Raw genomic sequence first — 16,775 nt, 5'->3', positions numbered from 1 at the left:
ACAGTAAAACTCGTCAAAATTATTTTCTTAATTCAAGAATTTTTCTCTTGATTCAAATTAAATTTTTTTCGTAAAGATTTCAATTTTTTTTACATTAAGTACACAGATAAAAAATGTTCTTGAATCAAGTATATAATTTTGAAGAACTTAATATTCTTGATTTGAATAGAAAAATTCTTGATTTAAGGAAATTTTTCTTGATTTAAAGAAATTTTACTTGATTCAAGAATTTTTCGTCTTGATTCAAGACAATTACTCTCTTCAAAATTATATTCTTTGTTCAAGAATTTTTCTCTTGAATCAAGTCAATTTTTTTTTTCAGTGTAAGAAATCACTAATTTAAACTTTTAACTTTGAAAGAGTTACTGCGGTAAATAAAGACACCGATAGGTTATGGGTATTGGTTTCTTTCTTACGCGCTGGTGCTGCCTCTCTTTACAGACTATCGCTCACTTACTTTCACTCACGTAAAATATCGAAAGTCGCTAACTTCAAAAATTTTTTATAAAAAAATGAATACCGCTTGTTTATGTTATTTTTGATAAGAAATACTTGTTATAACTTCAATTAAATGTTCTCAGTTTTTCAAAAAAATTCTAAGAAAAGTATGGTTGTTATTCAATAAAATGTTTACTCTAACTACGGTCAGGAAAGGGAATACATGTTAAATGTACGATTTTTAATTGCTAATATTTCGAAAATTAGCACCGCAAGGACTATTAAAAAAAATTTATTCATATAGAGCACACTTAAAAGTACACGTATTCAAAAATTAAAGAATATTGTAAAAAAAGTGATTTTGCACAGTATCTCTTTAAATATGACTATTAAGAGTTAAAATTTTTAGAACGTCTATTATTTTTTCATCCTCTAATAAAATTTTAAGATCATACCTAGAAAGAAAAATTCTTTATTGGATAACTAATTTTCCTTATACAAAAAATTAATTACGAAAACAAAAATTCTTCTAACTGAAATGAAATTGTATTGAGCCAATAAAATTTTCTCGTTTTAAGAAAATTTATTCTTGTTCCAAACCAGCTAAGGTTTTGGAAAAAAAAAATTGTTGGTTTAAACAAACTTTTTTTCTGTATATAAAAAAGAAAAATTGATAATTTTTTTAATACACTTTGATAAACATTCTTTACTAATTATTTCCAAGAACCAAATAATCAATACCGAAACTCGACTGAAAAAGCATTAAACTGATAATGATAATAGTAATGAATAAATAATAGAGATTAAATATACCCAGTCATTAGAAGAGCAATTAGCGAAGCTAACAGCGGACTTTGAACAAGCGACATCGGAGAAGCTCAAGTGCCAGCAGGAAGCAGACGCCACTAATGCAATCATCGCGTTGGCTAATCGATTAGTCGGAGGTCTTGCCTCGGAGAATGTACGATGGGCTGATTCAGTAGCTAAGTAAGTCCAATTAAAATTACCTTTAATGCACAATTAGATAAAGGACTACCTTGTAAGCTCAGACTCAACTCTCTCATCAATTATTGCAATCCAACAGTTTGAAGCATCAAGGCGAGACCTTACCCGGTGATGTATTACTCATCACAGCGTTCATATCTTACGTCGGCTGCTTCACCAAATCGTTTCGTCAGGATCTTCTTCATCGTCAATGGCTCCCATTTCTGAAAACCGTCGAACCGTCTGTTCGAATCACCGACGGTCTTGATGTGCTCACGTTATTGACTAACGACACACAGATCGCCAAGTGGAATAACGAGGGACTGCCCAACGATCGCATGAGTACAGAGAATGCTACCATCTTGTCTAATTCGGATCGATGGCCTCTGATGATTGATCCTCAGGTAATACATTCGTAAAATAAGACTTTCTGATAAGTCTTGGTATAGTTTGAGATATTTTTTATCAAAGTTAGTGTTGAAAACCTCCGACAGAGGGTATAGGATCACTGAATCTTCGTCTCTCTATTCATACACGGAAAAAAAAGTGGCTTTAAAATTTCATCAGGTGATACAAAAATTGTATCACCTGTGAAGTTAACAGAGGTGATGCTAAATTTACGCCACCTGGTGATACAATTTTTGTATCTAATGTATTTTAAACGGGACTAACTTGACGGTAATATTTGTACCCTCAAACCTTGAAATAAATTTTTCAAGACAGTATTTTTTTAGCATTGAACATACAAAGTCAACGGTCATGTTATTTTCACGTTTTTTTTTTTTATAACAAATTCTTAATAAATAAAAAAATACATACGATACAAAACATCAACAACAAATATAACCTATACGATATTCAGGCGCATGCGTGTAGCGCACTCTAATTTACTTCACTGTGATGTGGAATCTACATCACGGTGATACAATATTTGTATCACCTCAAACCAAAACTAACGCCACTCGTACAATCGTATTTTTACATCATTAGTCATGCAATTTTTAAATCATCTTTTTTTTCCGTGTATCACTGAATACTCCATCATTAGAAACTACGAGAAAAAAATTAAATAATAGCAGTTACTATCTAGTTATGGTAAAAATTTTTACCTTCAACCCGATAGTAGTGAATGCTATCTAGATGATTGTAGAAATCATCTAGATGGTAGCATTCATCATATTTATAATAATTTTTACAATTCTGTATGTTAGTTATAGTTAATTACTATTATCATTCTACCATAAAAACCTTAAAAAGACACAAATTCAAGTCAAGACCTTTGCAGTGACAGTAAACATTAAAAGTTTCTATACTATTATAGGAATCATTTCAATACTAGCATGGAAACTATTTCTATAGTAGTATAGGAAAAATTTCTATACGTTTATGAAAACTATTCCCTTAATGAATGGGAAAAGTACCTATAATTTTCTGTCCATATACTTGAAAATTATTGAATTTTCGATCAATTTTTTCATAGAATTCAATAATATTAATAAATGTCCTTGATAGAAAATATTATTATCCTGATAGTAACTGTTACTTAAAAAAATGGTAGCTGTTATCATAAAAAAATAATAACACTAATCATCTTTGCATTGAAAAATGTTTTAATCATCCTAGATGATTGGAGTTATAAATTTAGTATGATACCTCCAATCATTTAATTTTCATCCAAATTTATACATCTAATCATTTAATTTTCTCCGTGTAAGAATACTCAAAGATTCTAACTGTAAATTCGTGGACTAAACTATGTTTAGTATTAATTAATTCCAGCAGATGGCGTGTGGTTAGAAAATTCTTCCCTCCCTAGAAAGTTGAATTAAATATTTGATAGTTCAAATTAAATACCGATTGGATTTACTCTTTGAGCAGTATTTGTTTCCAACAGCAAGTGTACTTCATTTGCTGTTGATGTTTTGACTTGCCCAACTATTAATGATTCGATACGCATCGAAGTATTTTCGTAATGAAAATATTATTTTAAAAAAATTTTTACAAAACCTGCATTAATTCTTTTTTGTAGTTTTATTTTCAATTTTCTCCAATTTTGATAAGTAAATTTTTTGAAAAGAAATATTATTTTTTTTTCCTGTTAAACTGAATAAGTTTAACAGGAAAAGAAGGATAGATTGGCTGCAAAGAAACACATCTCTTTCAAACTACCCCACTTTACCTTACTTAAAGAAATCCTTTGTGGTGACAGTGATTAAACTTTGGGAAGAATTACCTGCTGAAATTGTTACTTCTGCTAGCTTACAAGTTTTTAAAAATCAAGTCTATAATTATCTATTGAATCTTGATAAATGAAAAATAGAATTCTCAGATTTATGAATCTGAGATAGTGATTGAAGTCATTGAAACAAATTGTACTATTAGCTTCAAATTAATCATTATTTGATAAATTGGTATCTTCTACTATTGTTACTCATATGTTTATTATTTTATGTACTCACGATTATATTTATCTATTTTTCTTAATCTTATTTACTATGTACTGAAATTGCCATTTGGCTTGAGCCTTGGCATCAATTAATAATCCAAACTCTAAATTCTAAGTCTTATCAAGTCTTAATAATTCTTCGAGAAAGTCCGAAATTGCAGGGAAAATTTGACTTTTGAAGAATTTTGAAGACTTATTAAGTCTTTTCTTTACTCAGGGGTATTTAGGGATGTGAAGACTTTCGAGAGTCTTATTTAGAGTTGTAAAGAGTTTTTTCAGAGAATTATTTCCACAAGAGTGCAAATAAGCTTAACTTTAACTATAAGCTTGAATTTTTTCAATGAGCTTTTATTGAACATTAGAAAATGAAATAAATTTAAAAACTTCAAAAGATTTTCAGGAGTAGTTATAATAAAAAATGAGTCATTGGTAAATTTATGATATAAAAAAATGTTATTTATGAGTCGTAAATAACAATTCAATTAATAAATAGACAGTTACAATCTAACACATTATTTTATGTATCTCGATATATTTATCCATCAAAATTTTCATGAGCTTCTTTAAATCTTCTTCACTGAGTGCCGCTATCTCATCAATTAATCCTTCATTTTTTTTTCTGACTTCGAAGTAAATTCTTCCCTGATCCTCAGTTTTGATCCATTGACTAGCGTACGTGCATTTTTCCAAATATTTAATTATCAAATGAATCATTATTAAATGAATGAGCTTCTTGCCTCCGTAAGCCTTTAATTTCTTCCTAAGTTCTTGAGAATTGTCTCCGTTTTTTATTCTTGCTTTAACGAAGTTCAATTTTCCGTGGTAGTACTTCAATGCAGTCAGCATTTTCGGAAAATTTTCAATTTTTCGCCGGATTTCAGCGTCTGGGTTTTCGTATCTTGTCAAACAATTGTACTCGCAACTGCACAGCTAGAAGCAAAAATTAATAAAAGTTAGTTATTCAACACAATTTTACGTAAAAAGACGTTTTAAATGATAAAAACTTACCATTTTTTAGCTTGAAAATGACAAAAATTTTTACTCTAACGCAAAAATGTGCCTAGTGGTTCTTGTAGAGACTCGAACAATTTTAAACTAATTTTGAACTGTAAAGGTGCTTTTTATACTGCCGGAGGTAATTATCCCTTCTCGGACGTTAGTAATTAGCAAAAATATCTGTTCAAGGTTAATGTAATTATAATGAATCTAGATACAATAGAAATTAGAAATTAGTTCCACTTATACTTAGCAAATCAATGAAAACAATGAAACGGAAAATTTGAGTTGTAATTTTCTGAAAAATTCAAAATTATAGAGATAATTAGTTCTTAGTTGGAAACTTATACACCTTCCCCTTCCCTTTCCCCTTATACACCATGCTAAATTTAATAACTTGCCGAAATTAATCTCAATAATTGTTCTATTGTAGAAAATCTATTGTATCTGTATTTATAACAATCACTCTTCCTTCAAACATGTTTCTGCTAATGACTAACATTGGAGAAAAGCTGACCACCTATGGTAATTTTCGATAACAATTTTTTTTTTAATAAATCATTTATTTTAATTCGATTCCGAATATCTAAGATAACTTCCTAAATTATTAATACAGTTGCGCTCAAAAGTATTTTGACAAATATATTTAATGGTTTAATTAAACATAAATATGAAACACAATAATCATTTATTTATTTTTTTAAATAGCTTTTGAATAATCTATAGAATAAAGTCAAAGTAGTCCTTGTTTGTAACAAAAGAAAATTTAATTTTTAAAATATTAAGAAAATGGTTGCTCAAAAGTATTTTGACATTGTTAAAAAAAACTAACGAATTATGTTGTCAAAATACTTTTGAGCGCTACTGTATTTCAAATATATTACATTTTCGAATTATGAAAAAGGCGCGCAGTAGCCCTATCGGATCCGGCCCTTGCTTACCAAAGCATTGGACCGGGTTCGAGTTCGGCGTACACCAATGAATATTTTTCAATATTTAAGTGTATTATTCTGCTCAGCCCAAAAAATGAAACGAGTTCCAATCTCAAAAAGTTTACCCCCTACCGTAGTCGCTCATGACCTTAGTAGTTTATGCGACTTTAAACAAATTAAAAAAAAAAAAAAAGAATTATGAAAAAAAAAAAATCAATCTTTTTAAATTTCTAAAGAGATTTGCAGAATACATCAACTACTAAAGCAATTTCATCTTGTATAGCATGATAATTGTCGACATTTCTATAAAATCTATAACATTAAAAATTACACGGAGAGAAAAATATGGAAATCATTTCTATAATTTTAATGAAATGTTTTCCTATACTATTTTAGGTGTGATTACTTAAATTATGGAAATTATACCCATAATTAAAGGGAAATGTTACTATAATTATGGGAATGGTTCCTATAATTATAGGAAAGATACCTATAATTATAACTGTAATATCGGCATGGTTCCCATAATATATAAAAATAGTTTCTATAATATTATAGGAACCATTACTATAACATTATAGGAATCATTCCTATAATATTATAAGAACCATTCCTATAATATTATGGGAACCATTCCCATAATATTATAGTGATGATGCCTTATAATATTGAGATATTTATCATTACAACTTAAGTTATTTGTGACTTCGATGACCCCTTTGAAGCATTTGAAATTATTAATAATTTCGATAATTTTACTTGCTTCTCAATAACATCATTTGAAATATATAAAATAAGTAATATTGTTCATATAAATAATAAAAGTTACATATCCAAAAGGTAGACTTAATAAATATTCAACGTATGTATTGTAAATAAATAATTTGTTTTAAAAATAAAATGAAATTGTAAAAATAAACAATGAATTTCCATATCTACTTTGTTCCTCTAATTGTATAGTGAGAAAATATCCCTTTTAGTAAAGAAACTTTAGAATTGCTACAATATTTTTCAATATTATCTACCACAATAATAACTGAGTTGGAATAAACAATTTAAGATTAAGTACACACGTGAATAAAAATTATGAAAAAGAAATTTTTTCACTTTAGTGAAAGATCAATTTTTATTTACAAAAAAAAATTTATTAGCAAAAAAATATATAATAATTACTTTATATTATTGATGTGATTGCTTCATTATTATGAACATAAACATTTTTCTATTATTATGTGCGTCATTCCCATAATATTATAGGAACCATTCCTTTAATAATATAGGGACCATTCCTATAATATTATAGGAACCATTCTCATAATATATTGAAGCTATTCCATTCTTGTATAGGAATGTTTCCAATAAACTATGGGTATGGTTCTTATAATAAGCATAGGATTGATACCTATAATGATCATTTTATTATAGGAACCATTCCAATATTTTTGGAAAGGTTCCTATAAATTTCTCTCCGTCTATAATAATTTTTTCTTCCCATCTATCCAGATCAAGCCATATCAGAAAATTTTTTCATATGCCCGTTTTTTGCTAGGTTACATCTTTCTGCACAAAAAATAAAATTTACTTGAATCAAGTAAAATTTACTTAAACCAAGAAAAATTTCCTAGTTTAAGAATTTTTCTACTCAAATCAAGAAGATAAATTTTTTCAAAATTATTCACTTGATTCAAGTAAATTTTTACTCTGTGTGTCAAATCATACCCCATCTTCTCATTTGCAGCTCCAAGGCATCAAGTGGATAAAACAAAAGTACGGGGATGATTTGCGTGTGATTAGATTGGGACAGCGTGGTTCCTTGGAAGTAATCGAGCAGTCCTTGGCCCAAGGAGCCACTGTGTTGATAGAAAACATCGGAGAGTCAGTAGATCCCGTTTTAGACCCTCTTCTAGGGCGGAATCTGATCAAAAAGGGCCAAGCGATAAAAATTGGTGACAAAGAAGTAGAGTACAACCCCAAATTCAGGCTGATACTCCACACCAAGCTTGCAAACCCTCACTACAAGCCAGAGATGCAGGCCCAGACAACTCTGATCAACTTCACCGTGACAAGAGACGGTTTGGAAGACCAGCTCCTGGCAGAAGTTGTCAAAGTAGAGCGCCCTGATTTAGAGGACCTGAAAGCTGATCTTACCAGGCAGCAGAACGACTTCAAGATCACTTTGAACAGCTTGGAGGACTCGCTTCTTTCCAGGTTAGTTTATTAAATTCATTAAACCAAAATTTGAACGAAAATTATAATGATCGAATTTGAAGGTTGTCTTCAGCGGACGAAAACGTTCTTGGAGACACAGCCTTGGTCGAAAATTTGGAGACGACGAAGAGAACCGCTGCAGAAATTGAGTGCAAAGTTACGGAAGCAAGGGGCACTAGCAAAGAAATAGACGCTGCTAGAGAGCTATACCGGCCTGCAGCGGCAAGGGCGTCTCTGCTGTACTTCATTTTGAATGACTTGAACACGATAAATCCGATCTACCAGTTCTCGCTGAAGGCTTTTAGCGTGGTCTTTCAGAAGGCGATAATCAAGGCAGATCCTGCGCCAGATGTTACTGGCAGGGTGATGAATTTGATTGAGTGCATAACTTACTCTGTGTTCATGTACACGACCAGGGGACTGTTCGAGTGCGACAAATTGATATTCACCTCGCAGATGGCCTTCCAGATTCTGCTGATCAGACGCGAAATTTCTTCAGCGGAGCTGGATTTCCTTCTGAGGTTCCCTATTGTTCCCCATGTCACGTCGCCGGTTGATTTTTTGACTAATTCCAGTTGGGGTGGAATCCGAAGTCTTGCGTCGAGGGATGAGTTTAGGTGAGTTTAGATATTTACTATCGTTATTTTTCGGATGGGAATCTTGTTTCAGTAGTAAAAGGGGAAAATCGTTGTTGGTAGTTATTTTTAACAAGAGATGATGCAAAAAATTAGAGTGCTTAAAAAAAAAATTTTTTTTTGCCTTCTTTGTGCAATTATTTTTATTTTTATTGTCTTGTTAGTTCACTGATACAAAATAGTTTTTAAGCCATCAAATAGATGATTCAATAAAGATTCATTTTGCAATTTTCAAAACATATCACAGACACAAACTAATAGAAGCAACAAGCTATTTATAACTACTACAAAATCTTAACATAAAAATTTACTATCACAAAAAAATATCAATTATCAATATAATATATTTTTTTCTCAAAAATTCAACGAGCATTATGAGTTGTACACTTAAAAATTTTCCAAATTTTTGTATTTTTATTAATCAAATTCGCAGAAGGGAAGTATAAGCTTATCAAGCATCAGGCTCATGTATTATTTAATGCAAAATCTGCGCTCTTAAATGACTTTAATAACTTACTTAAATTTAAGCAATACAATCTTGTTACTAATTATTAGACCTAGTACTGTCTAACTGTCTTAGAGGGGTCTTCTGGTTTAACACTCTGATTTTTAAGCATTTTTTTGGGATTTTTTTGTGAAGACCAATGAAGAGATAGAACTTTGAATTTTTTACCAGTTATTTATACACATTTAAAGAGTATACAGTTAAATTTTTAGCTAAAAACATTCAGTAGACTTAAAGTTATGGTGGTCTGAAGACACTCCCCTCGAAAAAAATTGACATTTACTTCCATCATGATATCAGTTGATTGGCTTATGTAAAATAAATAAACCTGGCGGGGTTTTAACATGTATACTTGAATACACCGAGTGAACTACGATCAAAAAAAAATTTGGATTATTGGATTTTTGACAGACTTTGAAGCGAAAAAGTCCAAATTTCATTTCTCTTTCTGTCAACTTTTTGATACAAAAAAAATCGAAGTTTTCAAAATTTTTTTTTTTATCATAATTCACTCGGTGTATTTAAATATACCCCCTTAATGGCTATGTAACGGCATCACTTGGCAAATTAGCAACTAAATGGTGTTAATTATTTGCAATTGTTATAATTATTATTATTTTTTTTTTTGTTTTTATCAATTACTATGATTTTTTTTGGATTTCAATTGCTAACGCATCAATAGTCGACTCATTTAGCAATCTAACTATTAAATTACTGCACTATTTATAAGTCATCTTGTTATACATTATAAATTTTTTACATATTAACTATTGTAACCATTAACCCTGTTAAAGGCTTAAGCCTTTGGTTTTATTTGTTCAAATAAATAAATAAATATGTTTTATTGAATTGTATTCTATGTTTTATATCGATTATCCAGGAATTTGGATAGAGACATCGAGACTTCGTCTAAGCGATGGAAGAAATTCACCGAGTGTGAGTGCCCGGAACGCGAGAAATTTCCACAAGAGTGGAAAAATAAGACTGCACTCCAGCGGCTCTGTATATTGAGGGCTTTAAGGCCTGACAGAATGACTTACGCGATATCCGCATTCATCGAGGAAAAACTAGGTGTTAAGTATGTCGAGGGTAAAACTGTGGAATTTGCTAAATCTTACGAGGAAACGAGCCCTTCTACGCCAATATTTTTTATACTCTCTCCTGGAGTGAATCCTCTGAAGGTGCTAAAATACCACTTTTATCATACATCATCCATGATTTTAATTTTCCAAAAATTCATTCATATTTTATTTTCTCAGGATGTAGAAGACTTGGGACGCAGATTAGGATTTTCAATGGACGCTCAGAACTTCCACAATGTTTCGCTGGGACAAGGACAAGAAACAGTTGCAGAACACGCGATGGATATTGCGTCGAAAGAAGGCCACTGGGTGATTTTGCAAAACATCCATTTAGTTAAAAAATGGTTACCCTTGCTGGAAAAAAAGCTGGAGGTCGCGGCAGAAGGTTCTCATCCAGATTACCGAGTGTACATGAGCGCAGAACCAGCAAGCACTCCAGCAGGTCACATTATTCCTCAAGGAGTACTAGAATCTTCAATTAAGATCACTAACGAGCCTCCAACTGGGATGCAAGCGAACTTGCATAAAGCTCTGGATAACTTTACCCAAGAAACACTGGAGATGTGCAGCAAAGAAGCCGAGTTCAAGGCTATTCTTTTTTCACTGTGCTATTTTCATGCTGTAGTCGCTGAACGACGGAAATTTGGGGCCCAAGGGTGGAACAAGATCTACCCTTTCAATGTCGGGGACTTGAATATCAGCGTCAGTGTGCTTTATAATTATCTTGAAGCGAGTCCTAGAGTCCCTTGGGAAGACTTGAGGTACCTGTTTGGCGAAATTATGTACGGCGGGCATATCACTGATGACTGGGATAGAAGACTCTGTGTGTCGTATCTTGAGGAACTCATGCAACCGGATTTAGTTGATGGAGAACTTCAACTTGCGCCAGGTATATTTTATCTGCTAGAAATGTCTTGGCTAGGGAAAAAATTTGCTGATGTTTCTAATTTTTATATCAGACGTGAATTAGAGTTATATCAGTTCAAATCTATATATAGATATAGTATTAATAATAATCGGCTGCCCAATTTTAAAACACAGTAATTGCAAAATTTTTATACCTGATTTTTTTTTAAATTGCTGCATTTCTTATAACTTTTAGCCCTTAATTTCAAGTACTTTTTCTTAAAAATATTTATATTCAAGTGTTTTCTATTCATGAATCAAATTTTTTATCAATTTGGCGCGCAAACTTTTTTTAAATAAGAAAAAATGTTTAAAATCTTAAAATTGTCAGTTACTGTGTTTTGAAATTGGGCAGCCGTAATATATTATTAAGAGAATAAGCAAAATTTTATGGCCAGTGTATTTATATGACAAAATGGGATTTTATCGTTAAATTGGGTATCATTAGAAATCTTGATCTGGAGTTGTGCCTTTTCAAGGTTTCATATCATTCTCACCTATAGTTAATTTATGATGATAAGTATTTTGACTGCATCTATCTCCAGATACATAATTAAGAAATAATCTTGTATCTTGTGAACTATTGACATTTTTAAAGATATAAGCTCATCCCGATGTTACACTCATCAAGACCTTTCATTTGAGTACCCCTATCAATTTTTCATATACTTATATATATATATATATATATATATATATATATATATATATATATATATATATATATATATATATATATATATATATATATATATATGAAAAATATATCAAAAATGCATGAAGGTACTCAAATGAAAGCTCTTGATGAATGTAACATCGGGATGAGCTTATATCTTTAAAAACTTCAATAGTTAAGAAAGTACCGTGCAATTTAACATAATTAAGAAATGACCTTGTATCTTGAGAACTATTGACGTTTTTAAAGATATAAGATCATCTTAATATTACACTCCTCGAGACCTTTCATTTGAGTACCCTCATCAATTTTTCATATATTTATATAATATTATATATATATATGTATACATGAAAAATATATCAAAATGCATGTGGGTACTCAAATGAAAGTAACATAATTTCAGTCGATTCGTTTAAGAGATAACTTCACATAACTTCACATAATTTCACATAATTTCAGTCGATTCATTCAAGAGATAACTTTACATAACTTCACATAATTTCACATAATTTCACATAATTTCACATAATTTCACATAGTTTCAGTCGATTCGTTTAAGAGATAACTTAAAGCTCTTGATGAGTGTAACATCGGGATGCGCTTATATCTTTAAAAACGTCAATAATTAAGAAAGTACAGTGTAATTTAACAAAAATCATTATTTAATAAATCAAAATTTTATTTATTTTTAGTTCACAAGTCACGGCAGTCACATAGTGACTGCAAGGTTGCTAGTAATGATTATATATAAGTAAAAAACTTTAATCAATAATTGAATTACAAATAGTTAAGTAGAAATCATTTAAGTAGATAATTTATGTGAAAACACATCAAAAGAATCGGCATATCAAGCCAGATAGCTCATGATAGAGTTATATCTGTGCTAACATAGCTAATTTTCATATCAGGCTCGATAAAACTTTTGGGAAACGTAAAATTTTCCAACAGAGCCATTCATAGATCTATCAGGGATTGTAAGAAAATTTCTCCGATGAATATCTCAAGTTTGAATCGCCTAATTAATAAATCCATCTCAACTCAACCAGTTTATTAAATTCCTCGCTCTCGAAACTCCTTGAATAAAAAAAGTCAATAAACCATTTCTATTTCCCCCAACAATATTCCTTTGTTTAAAAGAAACAATACCCCGAATTCTTTGGCTGTTCTCGTGACAAAGGATTCCCCGCGCCGCCCAACACCGACTTGGTGGGTTACCATGCCTACATCGACGAGGCGATTCCGGCAGAATCACCCTACCTCTACGGTCTTCATCCGAACGCCGAAATAGGATTCCTGACAACGACTTCGGAGAATTTGTTTAGGACCGTCTTTGAGATGCAGCCAAGGGACGCCGGGGACTCGGGAGGTCAAACAGTCACCCGGGAAGATAAAGTATATTTTAAATTTATTACTCCTAACACACATCGTAAATAACCTCTCCCATACTTCCTCCTTTTTTCTTACCCAAACACTTCTTCTATTGTCCAAAGGTTAAGCAAATCTTAGACGAGATCGTGGAAAAGCTGCCCGAGGAGTTCAACATGATCGACATAATGGCCAAGGTCGAGGAACGCACCCCCTACGTAATCGTCGCCTTCCAGGAGTGCGAAAGGATGAACGGACTGACGGGAGAAATAAAGCGGTCGATGCGCGAACTCGATCTGGGATTGAAGGGGGAGCTAACCATTACTTCTGACATGGAAGACCTCGAGAACGCTTTGTTCCTTGATCAGGTCCCACCTGTTTGGTCTCAGAGAGCGTATCCTTCTTTGTTAGGCCTCACGGCCTGGTTCGTTGATCTCCTGCTAAGACTCAGGGAATTAGAGACCTGGTCGACCGACTTTGCGGTGAGATTAACATTCAATTCGCATTTACATTATCTTTCGTTCTATTGTCAGTCTAATCAGCTTGGACAATCTTGATTGGAATCATCGTCATCTAATTGTTATTTTTAATTTAAGCTTCCAGCGTCTGTTTGGTTGGCCGGATTCTTCAATCCCCAGTCATTGTTGACCGCAATCATGCAATCCACAGCAAGAAGACATGAACTTCCGCTGGACAAAATGTGTCTTCAGTGCGACGTCACCAAAAAGAATAAAGAAGATATTACGTAAGTATCCACAAATTACTTCTTCCCAGATTTTCCCTGATAGCCACGCTTTTTTTAAAAGTAGTAAGTTAACTTAACATCAAGTTTGCGATAATTTTTTACAGTACAACAGTTGTAAACAAATTGAAGAAAATCTACGTCCAAAATTTGAATATAAGTTAACACCAAACTTTTAGTTAAATTTCCTTTCAACTTTACTACAACTTGACTAAAATACTTGCACTGCAAGTCTTGACGTCAAATTGCAATGTAATTTATAGACAACTTAACGTAGTACTACCGGTTTTAGAATTGACGTTCAGAATTTAATGAAATTTGGCATATTGCTACTCTATAATATCATAATTAAGCAGTAAAATTTTTGGAAGCCTGGTGAGTCCAGAAAAAAAGATATTAATATTTACATATTTTTGCCTTTACCATTGATCCTTATGGAAAATCACAGACTTTATTTTATTTCACAAAACTGGACATTCACATTCTTATAAAAATTAAGACAACGAGAGAAAATAACATCTAGAACATATTTAATAACAATCAGTATGGCTTCCGAGAATATGAGAATATTTGTTAATGAAAAACATTCAAAATTTATCTCTGTCTCTCTTCCTCCAACGCGATTTAGTATAAGAAAATCTACTACGTTAATCAACTAGGTTTTGGGATTTGACTCTTGTGGTAGTACTACCTTAACTAAAACCTTTTGGTTTGCAAACTCTTTCCTTCAAATTGGCTATAAATTTTGGCAGTAGATTGAATAAAAGTTTGAGTTAAGGAGGTACTGTGCAAAATCACTTTTCATACAATATTCTTCAATTTTTGAATACCCGTACTTCTAAGTGTCCTCTATACGAATAAATTTTTTTTAATAGTCCTTGCGGTGCTAATTTTCGAAATATTAGCAATTAAAAATCGTACATCTAACATGTATTCCCTATCCTGACCGTAGTTAGAGTGAACATTTTATTGAATAACAACCATACTTTTCTTAGACTTTTTTTGAAAAACAGAGAATATTTAATTGAAGTTATAACAAGTATTTTTTATCAAAAATAACATAAACTAGCGATATTCATTTTTTTGTAAAAAATGTTTGAAGTTAGCGACTTTCGATATTTTACGTGAGTGGAAGTAAGTGAGCGATAGTCTGTAAGAGAGGCAGCCTAGTGCGTGAGAAAGAAACCAATACCCATAACCTATTGGTGTCTATTTGCCGCAGTACCTCCTTAAGGTGGCTATCGGAGTTATTTTCTTGAATCTTCAATTGCTATTGTTTGTTATAGAACTGCGCCGCGAGATGGTGCCTATGTACATGGAATATTTATGGAGGGTGCTAGATGGGAAGTCCAACTAGGGATTCTGACCGATTCACGACCCAAAGAATTGTTTCCAATGATGCCGGTAATTAATATTCGGGCTATTACTCAGGACAAACAGGATATGAGAAATATGTACGAGTGTCCTCTGTACAAAACAAGAACTCGCGGCCCAACTTATGTTTGGACCTTTAATTTAAAGTCCAAGGACAAACCGGCAAAATGGACGCTTGCTGGTGTTGCGTTATTACTTCAAATATAATTTTATTAGTAATCATTTTTATAAAAATTTTTTTTTTAATAGAATTTAATAAATTTAATATGTAAATTTGTTAACTTAAAAATAAATAGTAAAATTTTAAACGGTAATCAAATTTGAAGCATGATAAGATTTAGTGATCATGCGCACACTAAATAAAAAATTAACTTGATTCGAGAGAAAAATTCTTGAATCAAGTAAAATTTCCTTAAATCAAGAAGATTTATTTTTGATTTATTATCAAGAAGATTAAGTTCTTCAAAATTATATACTTGATTTAAGAACATTTTTTTCTGTGCATATCGTCGGAGATGTTTAAAACTATCCTTGATAAAAAAAAAAGCGCCATTCGGCTATACCCGACATGGATAGGTAGATTTCTTGTTTGAATACTGAAAAAAAAACACGTTATTAAAAGGTAATAATGTCCTAGAATTTATTTTTTATTATATTTTTGCAAATAACGATATAAAACCGACTACAACAAATAGATATTCAAAGACATCTACCTAAAAAATAGGATTTGTAACAGATGAAAGTCATTTAACGATAAAAGCTAAAAAATTAATTCATTTTTTATTTTTTTTCAATTTTCCTAACTACGAACTAAATTTTTTTTTTTTCGATATAGCTATGTATGGATAAATCAAGCCATATAAAAATTTTTTACGGGCCTTGAAAAAATTTTCCACAACTGGAAATATTCAATGTTTTAATTTTGAATAATTATCTCTTAAAAAGAACAAAGACAGTAAGAAAAAAAAATAAAGATCAGTGTCGAGTGAATAAAACCACGGAAACAAAAGAAAGAATTATTTTTTTTGTCTATATTCTTTTCTTAATTTCTTACTGTACATAATACCCAGGAGTTGGGTTTGGAATCTCGGGGCTGATGCGCCCCATTGTAAGTAAAATAAAGATCCAGGGCTAACAAAAAACAATATTTATTATTCAGCTGAAATACTGTTCTTTTTACGCGATAAAATCATTTAGTGGCTAAATGTTTCTGTTCAGCAAATACTCTTCAAGTATAAAGACTTTCATTTTACAATTTAATTTATGTGACAGGGGAGAGAAAGAAAAAAAAAGAGATAGTGAGAGAAGAGTAAGAAGTATAAGCTTAGAGAATTTAAAATAAAAAAGGATTAAAAATTAATAGAATTAGATGGAGACAAATAAAGAGCGATTTCCTTTGATGATTATGAGTTTGATTTGGGTTGAACAGACTTCTAATTTCGCAAAGACTTTTTCGTTATGTCTTTCAACTCGTGAGTGTGTT

The 16,775-nt window shown here is 31.4% G+C and overlaps 1 protein-coding gene across 5 annotated transcripts in view; it reads left to right on the top strand.

Moving 5' to 3' along the window:
* The window catches only part of LOC123264778 (dynein beta chain, ciliary), a 76,995-nt gene extending 61,416 nt beyond the window's left edge, over positions 1 to 15,579 (top strand). For 4 of the 5 annotated variants that reach the window (XM_044728245.1, XM_044728244.1, XM_044728246.1 and 1 more), the window contains 10 exons: positions 1,256 to 1,425; positions 1,523 to 1,826; positions 7,535 to 8,004; positions 8,067 to 8,621; positions 10,025 to 10,325; positions 10,404 to 11,115; positions 12,989 to 13,203; positions 13,302 to 13,658; positions 13,773 to 13,921; positions 15,205 to 15,578. In XM_044728245.1, the coding sequence (XP_044584180.1) occupies positions 1,256 to 1,425; positions 1,523 to 1,826; positions 7,535 to 8,004; positions 8,067 to 8,621; positions 10,025 to 10,325; positions 10,404 to 11,115; positions 12,989 to 13,203; positions 13,302 to 13,658; positions 13,773 to 13,921; positions 15,205 to 15,499 (3,528 nt within the window). In that variant the 3' untranslated portion in view covers positions 15,500 to 15,578. Of the gene's footprint in view, positions 1 to 1,255; positions 1,426 to 1,522; positions 1,827 to 7,534; positions 8,005 to 8,066; positions 8,622 to 10,024; positions 10,326 to 10,403; positions 11,116 to 12,988; positions 13,204 to 13,301; positions 13,659 to 13,772; positions 13,922 to 15,204 lie in introns of all 5 variants that reach the window. The other variant, XM_044728247.1, reaches the window with a different exon arrangement.
* Positions 15,580 to 16,775: the final 1,196 nt, after the last annotated feature.

This window comes from Cotesia glomerata, linkage group LG5 (assembly GCF_020080835.1).
Source record: "Cotesia glomerata isolate CgM1 linkage group LG5, MPM_Cglom_v2.3, whole genome shotgun sequence".
NCBI lineage: Eukaryota > Metazoa > Arthropoda > Insecta > Hymenoptera > Braconidae > Cotesia > Cotesia glomerata.
The sequence above is the reverse complement of the archived record's forward strand: the minus strand, read 5'-3'. Positions and strand labels throughout refer to the sequence as shown.